This window comes from Otolemur garnettii, unplaced genomic scaffold, assembly GCF_000181295.1.
Source record: "Otolemur garnettii isolate 467f Iridium unplaced genomic scaffold, OtoGar3 scaffold00013, whole genome shotgun sequence".
NCBI classification, from domain to species: Eukaryota; Metazoa; Chordata; class Mammalia; order Primates; family Galagidae; genus Otolemur; species Otolemur garnettii.
Window position 1 is genome coordinate 2,570,166 of NW_003852408.1, and position 16,633 is coordinate 2,586,798.

The 16,633-nt window shown below is 35.9% G+C and overlaps 1 protein-coding gene across 1 annotated transcript in view; it reads left to right on the top strand.

Moving 5' to 3' along the window:
• The first annotated feature begins 9,399 nt into the window (after positions 1 to 9,399).
• HTR2B (5-hydroxytryptamine receptor 2B) overlaps positions 9,400 to 16,633 on the top strand; it is a 14,786-nt gene continuing 7,552 nt past the window's right edge. The window contains exon 1 of the mRNA XM_003784872.3: positions 9,400 to 10,484. Coding sequence (XP_003784920.3) covers positions 10,064 to 10,484 — 421 coding nt within the window. The 5' untranslated portion in view covers positions 9,400 to 10,063. The remainder of the gene's footprint in view (positions 10,485 to 16,633) is intronic.

The window sequence follows — 16,633 nt, forward strand, 5'->3', positions numbered from 1 at the left end:
AAAAAAAAAAAAAAAAGGGGCCAGGCACATGTAGCTCAGTGGTTAGGGTGCTGGCCCTGTGCACAGGGCAGGTAGGTTTGAACCCTGCCTGGCCTGCTAAACAAACAAAATAGCCAGGCATTGTGACGGCTGCCTATAGTCCCAGCTACTAGGGAGGCTAAGGCAAGAGAATCACTTGAGCCCAAGAGTTTGAAGTTGCTGTGAGCTATGACGCCACAGCACACTACTGAGGGCCATATAGAGAGACTCTGTCTCAAATAAATAAATGAATAAATAAATATATAAAATAAACAAATAGAAATTACTCCTGAAGAAGCCTAGGCATTGGACTTAAGTCAACTATCTTAAATATACTTAAAATGTTAATAGAAACCATGTGCAAATAAATAACTAAAGTAAACAGGAGGACAATGTTTCTCCAAATAATTATCAACAAAGAGGTAGAAATTATAAAAAAGAAACTGAACAAAAATTCTCAGACTTAAAGGATAATAACTAAAATGAAAAATTCAATAGGGGGGTTCAATAGCAAAGTTGAACAGGCAGAAGAATCTGAACTTGAAGGATAGATCAAGCTAAATCATTCAGTCTGAGGAACAGAAAGAGAAAAGAATGAAGAAAAAATGAACACAGCCTAAGAAACCTGTGGAATACCATCAAGCACATATGTGCAATAGGATTCTCAGAGGAAGGGGAGAGAGAGGCAGAAAGAACATTTGAAAAAATAATGGTGGCTCGGCGCCTGTAGCTCAACAGCTAGGGTGCCAGCCACATATAGCGGAGCAGGCGGGTTTGAATCCAGCCTGGGCCTGCTAAACAATAATGACAACTACAACCAAAAAATAGTTGGGCATTGTGGTGGGCACCTATAGTCCCAGCTACTTGGGAAACTGAGGCAAGAGAATCACTTAAGCCCAAGAGTTTGAGGTTGCTGTGAGCTATGACGCCATGAGAAAATTAATGAGAAAAGGTAATGGCAAAAAACTTCCTGAATTTCGATGAAAGATAAGATGATCAACAAATTTCAAGATGGATAAACTCTAAGAGATTAGTGAACAAAAAAGACAAAGGCTATGTTCTATCAGGAAACAGACAAGAAATAATTTATTATTATTATTATTTTTAGAGACAGAGTTTCACTTTGTTGCCCTCGCTAGAGTGCCACAGCATCACAGCTCACAGCAACCTCTAGGTCTTGGGCTTAGGCGACTCTCTTGCCTTAGCCTCCCAAGTAGCTGGGACTGCAGGCGCCTGCCACAATGCCTGGCTATTTTTTGTTGTTGTTGCAGTTTGGCCAGGGCTGGATTTAAACCCACTACCCTGGGTATATGGGGCTGGTGCCCTACTCACTGAGCCACAGGCGCTGCTCATACAGACAACAATAATAACAATGATAAGAGAATAAACAATTAAGTAAAAAGGTGAAGTAAAGAAAAATTGGTAGATCAAGGCAAGGGATATTGGAAGAGCCAGGAGGGGAGGAGATATTGCAGAATTAATTAGGGAGGTCAAGGTCAACTTCAATGAGAAGGTGATACTTAAGCAGAGACAGGAAGGCAGTGAAGAAGCAAGCCAAATGGCCACCTAGAAAGGAGTGTGCTAGTTAGAGGAAACAACTCATGTAAAGGTCCTGCAGTAGAATAATGTCTGGAATGCTTGAGGAGCAACAAGGAGACAAATGGTTTGAGAGTAGTGGAAAAAGGGAAGAGCAACTGAAGACAGGGTCAGAAAAGTAATGAAGGGTCAGATCATGCAGGGCTTTATATAATGTTAAAAGAACTTTTGCTTTATCATGAGTGAAATGAAGAGCCATCAGAGGATTCTGAGCAAAGGAATGAGATGATTTGACTTGTTTAAAAGGGTCATTTTGAGATGAGTGGGGTAGTGCACTCTAGTAATCCTAGCACTTTGAGAAGCTGAGGCAGGAGATTAAGACCAACCTGACCAAGAGCAAGAGCAAGAGTAAGACCCAGTCTCAGCAAAAAAATTGGGCAGGCTTGGTGGTGTACATATGTAGATCCAGCTACTGGGGAGACTGAAGAAGGAAGACCACTTAAGCTCAGGAGTTTGAGGTTGTAGTGAGCAATGATGACACCACTGCACCCTAGCCTGGGTGACTTGACAAGACCTTGTCTCAAAAATGAAACAAGTCACTTGGGTGCTATATGGCAAAAAAGGGGGGTGGGGTGGGCGAAGACAGAAGAATTAGGGAGCTTCCTCAGAAATCTAGTAAAGATCTGATGTTAGTAAGAATTAGGGAGCTTCCTCAGAAATCTAGCAAAGATCTGATGTTAGTAAGATGGTGGTAGTGGTGGTGGAATGAAGAGTTTTAATTTGGTTTATCTTTGGAAGGTAGAATCAACAGAATTTCCTGATGGAGAAATACAGTATGGGAGAGAAAAAGACCCAAAGAACACAACTGAGATTAAAAAACTGTAGAAGATCTGCAACACAAAGAAAAAAAAGTAAACAACAACAACAACAACAACAACCAAAAAAACCCAAGAGAGATAGAGAAGTCCAGTTTTGCACAATTTGAGTTTGAGATATTTCATCAACATCTAAGAGAAATATTGATTAGGTAACTGAACATAAAAGTCTGAATTTTGAAGGAAAGTCTGAACTGAAGATACAAATTTAGGAGTTTCAGTGTACAGATGGTATTTGAAGCCAGAAAGGTGAACGAGATCACCAAATGCACACAGAGGGAAAAAGAGATCCAAAAATGAGTCTCAGTGGAGCCCTAATAATAAGAGGAGATAAAGCAGAATGAGCTAAAGAAACTAAGGAAGAATAGTTAGTGAGGTGAGAAGAAGAGGAATTGATCTGCTGTGCTCCCCAACCCCCAGGCCACAGACTGGTACCAATCCATGGCCTGATAGGAGGTGAGCAGCGGGCAAGCAAACAAAGCTTCATCTGTTTTTACAGCCACTCCCCATCACTAGCAGCACTACCTGAGCTCTACCTCCTATCAGATCAGCTGTGCCATTAGATTATTATAGGAGCATGAACCCTACTGTAAACTGCACAAGTGAGGGATCTACGTTGTATGTTTTATGAGAATCTAATGCCTGATGATCTGAGGTGGAATTGAGACAGTTATGTTAGTGTTGGTACTATTTGGTTGCAGGAAAACAAGCTCAGGGCCCCTACTGATTCTGCATTGTGGTGACTTGCATTATGTAATGGAAAAACTATCTTTCATGAAACTGGTCCCTGGTGCCAAAATGGTTGGGGACCGACTGATGTACTGGGTCAAATACTACTGTGAAATAGAGCAGGTTACATTATCATCTTCTTACACAAATAGAAATTAAAACCCAGAAAAATTAAGCATTTTATCTCAGGTATGTTGCTTGTCTCTTTTCATGACCTGAGTCACAGTCAGTAGTATGGAAACAGAGTTTTCGGAGTTTTTCTTCAAGTTTATGGAAATAGTAAGAGTAAATGGAAGGGAAAAGAGGAAGATGAAGTCAAATGAGGACAGCTGGAGGGAATCTACGTTATTAACAGAGTGTAGTAAGAGTCAGGAAAGATTCTACAAGAAAGACAAAGTAGTAGAATGGGGCACCTTTGAAGCCAAGAGATCTTAAGGAGAAATGCTTAGTCAACACTCCTGAATATAGCATAAAATCAACAACTGGTAGGTATTATTAGTGACTTTCCAAAGCATTTTGGTAGAATGTTGGGAAGAAAAATCTGATTATAAAGGTTACAGACTATGGGAGATAAGAAAAGAAAAAGATAGGCAATCCTTTTAAAAAGTTTGGTGATAGGCCAGGCACAGTGGCTCATGCATGCAATCCTAGCACTCTGGGAGGCTGAGGTGGGTGGACTGCCTGAGCTCACAAGTTCAAGACTAGTGTGAGCAAGTGAGAGACCCTGTCTCTAAAAAATAGCCTGGCACTGTGGTAGGTGTGGTAGTGAAGGAAGCTGAGGCAAGAGAATAGCTTGAGCCCAAGAGTTTGCGGTTACTGTGAGCTACGACAGCACAGCACTCTACCAGGGGTGACAAAGTGAGACTGTCTCAAAAAAAAAAAAAAGGTTTAGTGAGGAAGGAAAGAGACTTGTGGTATAAGAAATGTCTTCTTTTTCATTATCTGGAAACTTGAGCATTCTGCCAGAAAGATGTTAGCACTGAATATTCAAGGCATGAATTCTGTGTGAGAAAAATTAAGTACTAATATTTTATTCAGTAAGATTGCAAAGGGTATGTATATGTGCACACATATATGTATATTAAAGAGTTGGAATCAAGAACCTAAATGGAAGTCAGTTGTGGGAAAAAATGATAACATGATCCCAAGGAAGGACAGAATGGATGAAAAGAAAGACATTTTGAGGAGAAGATAGTGAAAGGTACTGGAGCATATCTTAGATTTGTCTTTCATTAAAATAAAAGGTAAGGCATCTGGAAGAGTGAGTAAAGGAGTCTAAGGAGAACAGACTAAGTTCAAAATAGCTATTCTTACAATTTTAGCTCTTTTACTAATCTTGTCAAAGAGATAAGCAAAAAAAGATGAATAAAAAGAAAGCTAAGAAGTATCTGAGCTGGACTTTAGGTCCTGCTAAAATAGGCTCATATTAGCTCTACCGTGTCTCTAGAATAACTATCAATGTACTTGTTTGCTTTCCTCCATAAAATTATAAATTACATTGAGAGCAAAAAATGTTTATCTTGTTCATCATTGTATTTCCATGAGCAAGCATCTGGCACTCAGTAAATACTTCACAAATGAACAAATATATGAATATGTAATGGATACAATCCCCATAAAGCTAAAAATTCCTTAATGGTTAGTGTTTGATAGATAATATGACAGAAAAGTAAAAACAAACAAACAAATAAAAAACAGTCCTTGGCTGGTATTTAAATTGTCTTCCTAGACCTATTTAGGTCAAAGACAGAATCTGTTCAATGAATTTAAAAGGCATCAGGGAAAAATTCAGTATCTTAAAAAAAGTACACCAAATAGGTTTGGGTTATAGTCAGATTAGAGGTTGAATCTTACCGTTAAGCTAAGTTAGTAAGAATTAATTTATATGAAGTTTTAGGGAAATGAAATATTCTACACAAATGAAACCTCACTCTACCATTAAGAAACATACTTTTATATTTCTTATCATTTTGGATAGAAATGATAAAAAATACATTTCACATTTCCTGGCATTCAAAACACAGCTGAATGAACATGATTTAGCCTTTTCTGTCATCACTATGCTATCAAATTATTATACCATATAATGCTGTGGAGGGCTGAGTTACATAAGAGCTACAAGTCTCTACTCTGAGTAGACCAGTATTTTACCTGTATTTTTAAATTCTTAATTTCTTTTTTTCAGTTAAGTCTGTTTCTTATTGTCAAAGTGCTTGTCTACCCTTTGTTATTCTAATTTGGATTAGGCAGAAATATGTTTGTGAATTTATCACTGAACTTTTTAAAAATTAAATCATAGTTGTGTACATTAATGCAATTATGGGGTACAGTGTGCTGGTTTTATATACAATTTGAAATACTTTCATGTAACTGGTTAACATAGCCTTCACTGCATTTTCTTAGTTATTGTGTTAAGACATTTATATTCTGTCCCACCTCTCTCTGCCTTTCTTCTCTGCTCTCTCTCTCTTTTCCCTTCTCTTCCTCCTAGCTCTTTTCTACTCTCTCTCTCTCTTCTCTTCCCCACTCTCTCCTTATCTTTTTCTTCTCTTTTCTCTCCTCCTTAGTGTTGCTCTGCAGCCTCCCTCCCTCCACCAATAAAGACCTTTCATACAAAAAAAAAGACATTTATATTCTACACTTAATACATTTAACATGTACCCTTGTAAAATGCACCATAGGTGTGGTCCCATCAACTATCCTCCCCTTCCCTCCCCCGAACATTCTTTTGTTCTATTTAGATTTAATCACTGTGTGCAACTATTACTTTTACTAAGGAAGGGGGAGGCCAAGTTTGTGTATGTGTATGCAGAATAAAAAGACTTGAAGTAGAGATCTACATTCTACCTTTACTTTTAAGGGCAGGGGATTTTACAGTGTAATTTTAATTATTTGCCAACTCACAGATTCACCCAACCATATATATATATTTATTTATTTATTATTTTGCTTTTTTTCTGATTCTCAACTATGCCTTCAATAACTTGAGATTGCCAAATTAAGTAGTTTTTTCTAATTAGTTATATTCTTTAGACATCAAACCAATCTGAAAATGCAAAAATAAAACTAATCCAAGTACCAATCTTAATTATCCTTGTATGTTGAGAAAAAAAGTGAGTGGATATGAAAGGGTTAATACTGGCAAAGTATTAATAATGTTTGGTTGTTTTTTTTTTTTTTAAAGAGACAGTGTTTCACTTTATTGCCCTTGGTAGAGTGCTATGTCATCATAGCTCACAGCAACCTCCAACTCCTGGGCTTAGGTGACTGTCTTGCCTCAGCCTCTCTAGTAGCTGGGACTACAGGTGCCTGCCACAATGTCTGGCCATCTTTTTTTTGCAGTTTGCAGGGACCAGGCTCAAACCTGCCACCCTCAGTATATGGGGCTGGTGCCCTACTCATTGAGCTACAGGCGCCACCCATAATGTTTGGTATTTTTATAACATACTCAGAATATTTTTAAAATGTTATCTATAAACACAAATCAATAAAGGCTTATTATCATACAAGTCTTTTCATTGGATATAATGGTTCTGTTCTTTTTTTTTTTGTATGAAAGGTCTTTATTGGTGGGAGAGGGAGGCTGCAGAGCAGCACCAAGGAGAGAAAAAGAGAAGAGAGAGAGAGAGAGAGAGAGAACAGAGGAGAGAGGCGGGAGGAGGGGGAGAGAGAGCGGTTCTGCTCTTTTTAATTTCACATTATTTGTTTTAGAGACCTCTACCTGCCTGCATACGCAGACATAAAGTTGTGTTTCAGGACAAAGCAGTATTATAAAATATTTTCATATTCCTGAACAAAAATTCTAACATATTAAAATATATCTGATTACTTGTATTATTTCATTTATTTTCATCTAGAATTCTTAGGAAGTATTTTTTTCTAAAATATTGAAGTTTAAGTTTAAAACAAGCAGCAAGGCTGGGCAAGGTGGCTCACGCCTGTAATCCTAGCACTCTGGGAGGCTGAGGCGGGTGGACTGACAGAGCTCACAGGTTTGAGACAGCTTGAGTCACAGAAAGTCCTCATCTCTAAAAATAGCTGGGCGTTGTAGTAGGTGCTTACTCCCAGCTATGTGGGAGGCTGAGGCAAGAGAATTGCTTGAGTCCACAAGAGTTTGAAGTTGCTGTTAGCTATGCCATGGCACTCTACCGAGGGCAACAAAGTAAGACTCTGTTTCAAAAAATAAAAACAAAAATAAAAAAAGCAACAAATATGAAATGTGAATGTTACTTTCTTTGCATTATTATTATTATTGCTTAATATTTCGATGCAGCAATAGTCTAATTTCTTTTCTGAATGTATTTATCTTCATTCGTTCTTTACGAGGTTTTTGTTTCTAGTCCTTATCTTAAACATTGTTGTTGTTATTAAATTTTAAGCCTTTTTAATTTTGTGAAGGCAAAAAGTAGAAACCTAATAAACACATGCATATGTAAAAAAAAAAAGGAGCAAATGCGAAATAAAATCTGAAGTGCTCAGCAGAACTGAAATGAACTAAATATTTGCCAATAATGTTCAACACAAGATAAGGAATATAAATTGAAACAAAAAAGGGTACAAATGCTATCACTGATCTATAAACAATTAAATAATCTTAAAATGAGTAATCTATTGTGATCTTTTAAAAAGGTAACCATAAGAATGCAGAAGTTTTGGCCAGGCTTGGTGGCTCACACCTGCAATCCTAGCACTCTGGGAGGCTAAGCAAAAGCTAGACCCCAGTCTCTACTAAAAATAAAAACTGAGGCAAGAGAATCATTTGAGCCAGAGTTGGAGGTTGCTACAGTTTAGAATAGTGGTTCTCAACCTGTGGGTTGCGACCCATAGGAACTGTAGTAAAGAGCCACGGCATTAGGAAGGTTGAGAACCACTGGTTTAGAAAAAAAACCCAGCCTAACTGTTAAGAGCTATACATCAATTTTATGACAGGCAAAAATGTATTTTCACTACATATACTTTCTCCAATGTAAAATCTGTGAAAAAATAGCTGCCAATGAGCCAACTCTTAAACCCAGAGGCCATCTGTTTATGAATGAGCAGAGAAAAAGTTTCTGCTAAAACCTATTGTGGCAGGCGCCTGTAGTCCCAGCTACTTGGGAGGCTGAGGCAAGAGAATCACTTAAGCCCAGGAGTTGGAGGTTGCTGTGAGCTGTGATGCCACAGGACGCTACTGAGGGTGAGAAATGAGACTATGTCTCAAAAAAAAAAACCAAACCAAACAAAAAATCCGATGTATACCTGTAGAATTCAGACTTTTCTGTGCTCTTCTATATAAGGCTGCAACCAGAGCAAATTAATGGTGTTCTATAGCAAAGGCAGAAAAGCTGGATAAGAATCATGTTTCAGTGCTAGAAATTACAACTATAGAAATCACTGTAAGGCTAACAGGGCAGAATCTTTATAGAATGAAAGCTCTAGAATCTCCAGATTATATCTTATTTTTTGTCCAATGGGAAAAACAGTCCAGACTTAATCCTTAACAAAACTATCTTAAGCTAAAATGACAGAGTTTATTACAGGCCCCCAAAATATCAAAGAAAACTCTTAAGAATATAAATCGAGAAAGGGTCATGAACTGGTTCAACACACTTAATGGTGGTTTATGAATTACAATGAATGCTGCTACTCTCTAGAAATGAATGTATTAAAAAGGAAATAACCTCCTTGGCATGCTTACAGCTATACAACTCATTTGTTTCACTGCTTTCAAGCGTCAGTGCTGAAGGCTCAGCGTAAGTCAATGGGAGGAGGATTTGAGTCACAGCTGCAAGTAGGTCTACTGAACAGATAGGATGACATACTCCGGAAAATAACAAGCAAATGAGAGGTAAGTACTTAATACCTAAATATAGAATTAATCAAAAGGCCTTCTTTTTTAAATCTTCAAGATCTCTGCTACCATAATCTTTCATTTCTATTCAGTGATTTAAAAACTAAATTGAAAAATTTACTAATGCCAAAGGGGAAATTTTTAATATGAGATTTGTGATTTTATGAACAAATGGTTTGATCTTAGTTTCCCCTCCTTCCCAAGAGAAGGAGGAAAGTTAAGGCAAAAAAAAAAAAAATTGGTTCAAATTTGGAAAATTTAGTGATTAACTTCAGAAAATATTTGTTGCAGAAACATGCTATGAAATATGAAATTACTAAAAACCATTTGGAGCCCAGTAATATTTTTTCTTCTCCCAAACTAAAGGAATTCCAAAATGTTTTACAGAAATGCAATTTATACTAGTACCAAGACAAACCTGATCAGACAAAACCAATTACATACAACAATTCCTAGCTGATAAATTATTTAGACTCTAGTTAGGCTTGGAGTGTTTCTAGGTCTTATTTGGGATTATTTAATGCTTTGACTTTTCTACTTTTCTGTAGTAGAGGTAAAAAGACATTCAAGGGTCAGGCAACACCTATCTTTTTGTTATAACCATTGAAAAAGTTAATGTTTCTCCTGTTTCACTAACAGTAATAGCTGAGATATAATATTTTGGGGGATTTGGCTACATTGTCACAAATGTACAATATACCTGTTGAGAAGGGAGGGGCTACTATGTTCATGCTGAATTTTGGAAATAAATAAAATAATGCAATCTGCATATTTTGTATCTGTGGGAACTCTCTGACATTTGAATTCAAACATGACTTTATAATTACAGTTTAAATGAAAGAGGGAAACTAATAAATAGCATCTTCTTTTCCACAGTGATCAGTTTCTTTCACGGAGCCTTCTGAAAACTAAACCTCCAGAAAACACTAAATACCTGGAGGTCTCACCTATAAACATGGACAAATGCGTACTTCTCATTTCAGAGAACTGGGATTTTTCTTTTTTTTTTTTTTAAAGGAAGGAGTCAACTTTGGCTTTGAGTGTTTGGCGCAGGTACAATGCCTTATAAAAGCAGATGACTGGCTTTGCTACTGACCATGCTGATGACCACCGTCCAGAACTGGATCGAAGCACAGAAAAACAGCAAATGGCTCTTTCTTATAGAATGTCTGAACAAAACACAATTCCTGAACACAATTTGCAGAGCACATTTGATCACTTAATTTCTTCTAACCGTACTGGATTACAGACAGAATCAATACCAGAAGAAATGAAACAGATTGTTGAGGAACAGGGAAATAAACTACACTGGGCAGCTCTTCTGATACTCATGGTGATAATACCCACAATTGGTGGAAATATCCTTGTTATTCTGGCTGTTACACTGGAGAAAAAGCTGCAGTATGCTACCAATTACTTTCTAATGTCCCTGGCAGTGGCTGATATGCTGGTTGGATTGTTTGTGATGCCGATCGCCCTCCTGACAATTATGTTTGGTAAGTATTTACTCTGTTCCTGCCATCAAATTATGGAACTATGATATACTGTTAGAGAACTGGATATTCATTTAATCTTTATTTTCTCTGAAATAAAAAATGGACTATTTAAAGATTCAGAACGTAAACGATGCTTCATTTTTCATCATTTTCTATAGCTGATCATCAGTTTTAAAGAGCAAAAAATAATTTCTTAGAAACAATTTTATTTCCTCATAAGCCATCTTAATATAATCATTTAAAAAACCACGCAAGTTAGCAGTATTTGTAGATTGTACATACATTACCTGAAAACTATAATGAATAGACCTATACCTTAACTTTCCTATATCATTATTTTTGGAATTGTTCTAAGAATTCTTGTTTTATTTCTTAAAAGTCTGTTACTTTAAACTTGAACACAACTTCTATATATGTTATGTTAAGAAAACTTGTTTAGTAATTGAAGGAAATGGCCTGGCTCAGAGTATCCCAAGAGATAATCCATCTGTTTGACTTTTTATATTATCTGACCATATGTCTTCATAGAAATCTATGTTAATAAAAAAAGTAGACCAAACTATGAGCTATTATAATAAAAAATGTAGCTTAATACTGAAATCCCAGTTTGTTATAATAAAAGAATAGTGACATTAAAATAGATACGAGTAGTTTCTGATTTATGCATATCATGTCTAGTTATAAAATTTGGGTAAACGCAAATAATCCTGCTGATAAATCGTAAAGCTCCTAGATCCCTGGAATCAGCAGCAACTTAACTTATTCAATGCTTGGTGTAAACTGATATTCCATTTACAAACTGCTTAAGAAAAATTATTATTTGTAGCATGTATGGTTTCTTAGGATTAGACTTGGTGAGAATAAAAATATTTTAAACTGCAGAAGTGAAATTTATTAAACTAGAATCTACTTTAGAAGGTGAAGAAAAACTACTATCAAGAAAAACTACTATCTATTATAGCCAGGTTTAAAATGTTACACTTTAAGTAAGTAGTAACAGAAAAACATCTTTAAAAAGTACTTGTTCTCTTAAATATAAGAAGGTTAGGGTTTACTCAGTCTTTTAAATAAATCAAGAAAATTCTATATCAGGACAAGCAGCAATAAACAAGATTCTACTGCTTTAATTAGGCTTTTAATCATTAATATTTAATTATATATTTGTAATCTTTTGGATAATCTAAAACATAACCATGAAAAATAATTAAGAAATCTTAACAATAACATAGAACCTAAACAACCTTAATTCTGAAAAAAGTAAATAAGAATTATATACAAATACATATGCATATTTGATAAAGACCATACGGGTGTATGATTTGAACTCTCATTTCCATGTACACACACAGTAGCTTAAAATGTAAAATCATACTCTTCAAACTTTGCTTAGTTAGCTACGCACACAGAAAATGTCAAAATGCTTATTTTGTACTACCAGAAGATTTAATTGATATGTTAAGCTGAATATGAAACTGAATGAGTAATTGTAGAAGTGAATTTTAACTTGAAAATCCTTGAGTCTCAAACTATCAAACATTTTTATATTTGCAAAGTACTGTGGTAGGTACTTAAATTATCAGCTAAATAGTAAAAAAATCTTAAAAGGCAGAGTTCCATAGTATTAAAGTGAGCTAACAAAATACAAAAACAGATAACAAAGATAATACCAAGTATTCTATAAGAAAATAATAGGTATCTAGCAGCTGAAAAAACCCTAAAATTTTGGTGCCCAAAATCTTGTTAGCAATATAAATTAGAAGAAAACCCATCATATGTTAACAGAAAATACATAAAGTATCTTAATATTTGTGTATAAATAATTATGATAGGTATTTTAAGAGTATTTTGTTCTTTAAAATGGTTATTAGCTGGCTTCCAACTCCTGGTCTCAAATGATCCTCCTGCCTCAGCCTCGTTAGGAGCTGGAACTACAGGTGTGCACAATGTGCTTGGCTCATATATTTGTTAATTTTTAATTACAAAATAAAATCTTTAATAGCCCCAAACACTTTTACTATCAGTAATTAAGTTGTATAGTAGGGATAGTAGACTTTAAAAAAATAACTAATCTAGGAACCACTATTTAAAACATTATTGGATTAATTCATATTTAAAACAATTCTGTTTCTAAGAGAAAAGTATAAAAATGCATGCACCCTATAAAAGCTTCAAAGGATGAATTCATAAATTAGGAACTGCACATATAAATGGGGATCTGGCTTCAAATGCTAAGTTTTTCTTTGTTTTTTTTTGCAGTTTTTGGCTAAGGTTGGGTTTGAACCCACCACCTCTGGTAATGGGGCCGGTGCCCTACTCCTTTGAGCCACAGGTGCCCTGCTATTTTTATAACCTTTCACACATAGGTAAATACTAAGGATTTCTAAACTAATGCACTTAGAAGAACTTCTGATAATTTTTAAAGGCGGAAGTAGACTTTTTATATTATTCTCTTATTATATAGATAATCTTCAGGACTTCTGAAGTCTGCACAACAAAGTGCCCCTGATTCTGTATCGGGAAAGATCAACTATCACTGAGTAATAGCCAACTCAGGGAAATTCAATGAAAGTAACACTAACATTTTTCACTAATATTATAATAAAAGTAAGTTTTAAAAAGGTGAGCAGGAAAATAAAAGTGGCTCTTGTGCCCTAATATTGAGGGATATTTTATGCAATCACTGTTGTGCATAATATGTAATTATATACTGTTTTTTATCAAGATTGTGACAACTTGGGTAAAACATTGTCTTCCAAATGATTTGAACTTTTCTGCCACTTCTTCCTATCTGAGAGCACTGGACTTGATCATCACAGTTCTAGTTTTTTACTGTTTTGCTCATAATTTTTAAAATCCATAATCACACATCCATAGCTTTTAACAATAGGCTTGAAAATGTCTACCTTAGAAATACATGAGCGGGAAGAAAACAGAACATTGTATGCTGATACAAAAAAGGCAAGATGTTCACCATTTAAGAGCTTCTCTAAACTTTACCTTCTCTCATTTTATAAATGACTTAAAAAGTAAAGGGATAAATCTTGATTGTATTGACAAAAAAAAAAAAAAAAAGACAAAAAATCCACTGGATATTATTGGCTTCATAATGTAAGTTTTAATTCATGCCTCGTGATCTATAAGCTGAAACAGTGCCTGAGGTATAGTTGAAAGAAGGTGTGTAAAATAGCTGAAATAAATGGCATATGAAGCAAGACATACCAGGGTTTGAATCCTGGTTCTCCTGTGTTGGCTTAGGAAAAGTCATTTAGAATCTCTGTGTTCAATTACCTTGTTAAGTAGGGCCCAGCACTTTACAGGCACTAATAATTGGTAGACATTAGTATAGTATGCATATTAAAGATGTGATTTAGTTGAAATGAGTCTAATCAGAGATGAAATACATTATAGCAGTAAAAGAAAAAAAAGTCAGTTATTCATTTATGCAGGGAAATTGAGTTAGATGGAGTTAGTTAATATATGTTTCTCTACCCAACTGAGAAATGAGGGAGCAAAGCAATTAAAAGCACTTTTTTTTGGAAAGTGGAAATTTTAAAAATCGAGGAAAATTTTTCGTAAGTATCAAATTACTTAAAACACTATCATATTAGACATCTAAATCCAAGATAACTCATATGCACAAATGTAGTGGAAAAACAATAACAAAACAAAAGAGAAACTTTATAGCAATAATTTAAGCACTGAACTATGCCTCCCTTCTCTGGGAGATAAAGACAGAAGCATTAGAATTACTGAGATTTAAAAAAATGTGTATGTTAGCACTATGTCCTTTTCGGACATGAGTTATTTAGGATTTGTCCTGCTCCAATAAGTTCATGAACTATGTACCTGTGTGACCGCTACAGGAATTCCCTCTTGGAATGGGTTTAAAAATATAGTCTTTTAAATTCTCAAAAGGGAAATATTTTATGTCCCGGATTTATAGATTGATGCTAATTATTTTCTGAACAAATGGCATAATTTGGCTTTCCAAATTAAAAACTTGCCTGAAGGGTAAGCAGGTTTCAGATGAAATGAGTCTATTTCACCAAGCTAGGGTGTTTCTGGTAGGGTTTTGTACTAATTAAAAAGAAGGCAAAAAACCAAACCAAAACAAAACAAAAACCTAGGCATGGCCCAATTGCAATATATACAAGTTACTTTTCTGTGTCACATATAAAATAAACAGCAGTTAAAATTCAACTTTAGTAAATTCAAAGTTAAAATTAAATGCTTATTGTTTTTAAGGAAGAGTGCTTTCTTTCTTTCTTTTTTTTTTTTTTTTGAGATAGTCTCGCTTTGTCACTCTTGGCAGAGTGCTGTAGTGTCATAGCTCACAGCAACCTCAAACTCCTGAGCTTAAGTGATTCTTCTGCCTCAGCCTCCTGAGGCTGGGACTATAAGCGCCCAACACAACGCCTGGCTGTTTTTAGAGACTAAGTCTTGCTCTGGCTCAGGCTGGTCTCAAACCTGGGAGCTCAGGTAATCCATTCACCTCTGCCTCCCAAGTGCTGGGATTACAGGCATGAGCAACCTCGCCTGGCCCCCAAGTAGGAGTGTTTTCATGGTTGGGTTAGTTGGCCAGCTTCTGTGATACAGTAATAGTAATAAGCACTAACATTTATTGAATGCTTTTTTCTCTATGCCAGACACTGTTCTAAACACTTCACATATACTTATCATCCCCATACTGCAACCCTATAAAACAGCAATAAGCAATTTGTCCAAGGTTACGAAAGAAGGCAGAGACATGATTTTAACCCAGGACTGATTCTAGAATTCACACTCTTAACCTCTATTACTCTGCTTTCTAAAATGCAAATGACAAATTCTACCAAACAAAATTGTTAAATAATATTTAGCATACAGAGCCAAAATTTTATATCTTAACTAACTCCATCTAACACTTAAAGGGCCACAGAATTTTTTTTCTAGGGATAAGACAGAACTCAGTTTTTTTTTTCTTCATAGTTAAAGTTGTTAATTCATTTTAAGTGGTACAGAATACTTAAATCTTTTTTTTTTTTTTTGAGACAGAATCTCAAGCTGTTGCCCTGGGTAGAGTGCTACGGCATCATAGTTCACAGCCACGTCCACTCTTGGGCTCAAGAGATCCTCTTGCCTCAGTTTTTCCATTTTCAGTAGAGACAGGGTCTCACTTTTGTTCAGGCTGGTCTCAAACGTGAGAGCTCAAGCAATCACCTTTCTCTGCCTCCCAGAGTACAGGATTACAGGCTAGAGACACTGTGTCTGGCCTAGAATACTTGTCTCTTAACTAATACTGTTCAAATCCTTGAGATGACCATCAGACTTTTCTGAGAAAGGTATCAGACCTAGATCTAAGCCTATGAAGCTGTTGAATCTTGTCAAGGAGACAAATAAAAACTTACATAACTGAATAACAGTTCTACCTTACCTTTTGCATAGTGGTAATTAACAAAGTGTCTTCGTTTTAAACAAAATATTTGCACTACTAACATTATTTAGGTAATTAAGTAACTAACTGCCTAAAGTCAAAACTCATCTAAGACTTACTTTATTCTTTCTTTATTTAAACCTTACTGAAATGAATTACTCTGAGTTTTATTAATTCACTAATTTATTAAGTGGGCCGGGGAAAGAGGTATAAAATGAGATATATTTTGGGAGAAATTTTTCATTCTTTTCGTGGGGCAATAAATACTATATAATTTAAATACTTCCTTAGTTTTTATGAACTACTCAAACTTAGAGCCCCAGAATAACAGTAATTAATTTAGTTCAAATGAGGCAAGAGAGAGCAGAAGTGGACTCTGCCCCAGTAACTCTGCCTAGGCATTGTCCAGGCAGTCTGTAATAAGTACAAAGCTACTAATTACAACATCCACTGCAGTAGATATTCCTGTTATCTAAATGCCCTTCAGAGGATCCATGCTGAACCTATGTAGTAAGCTTCTAACTTCCCTGACCTTCTGCTGTCTTTGAGGATAGGCGGCCATGCATCAATGCACCATGCACCCTGAATCGCAAGATTTTCACATGTACACAAGCCCAAAGACTGTATAAAAGGAAGGCCAGACGGCGCCTATAGCTCAACCGGCTAAGGCGCCAGCCACGTACACCTAAGGTGGCGGGTTCAAATCCCCAGCCTGGACCCGCCAAACAACAATGAC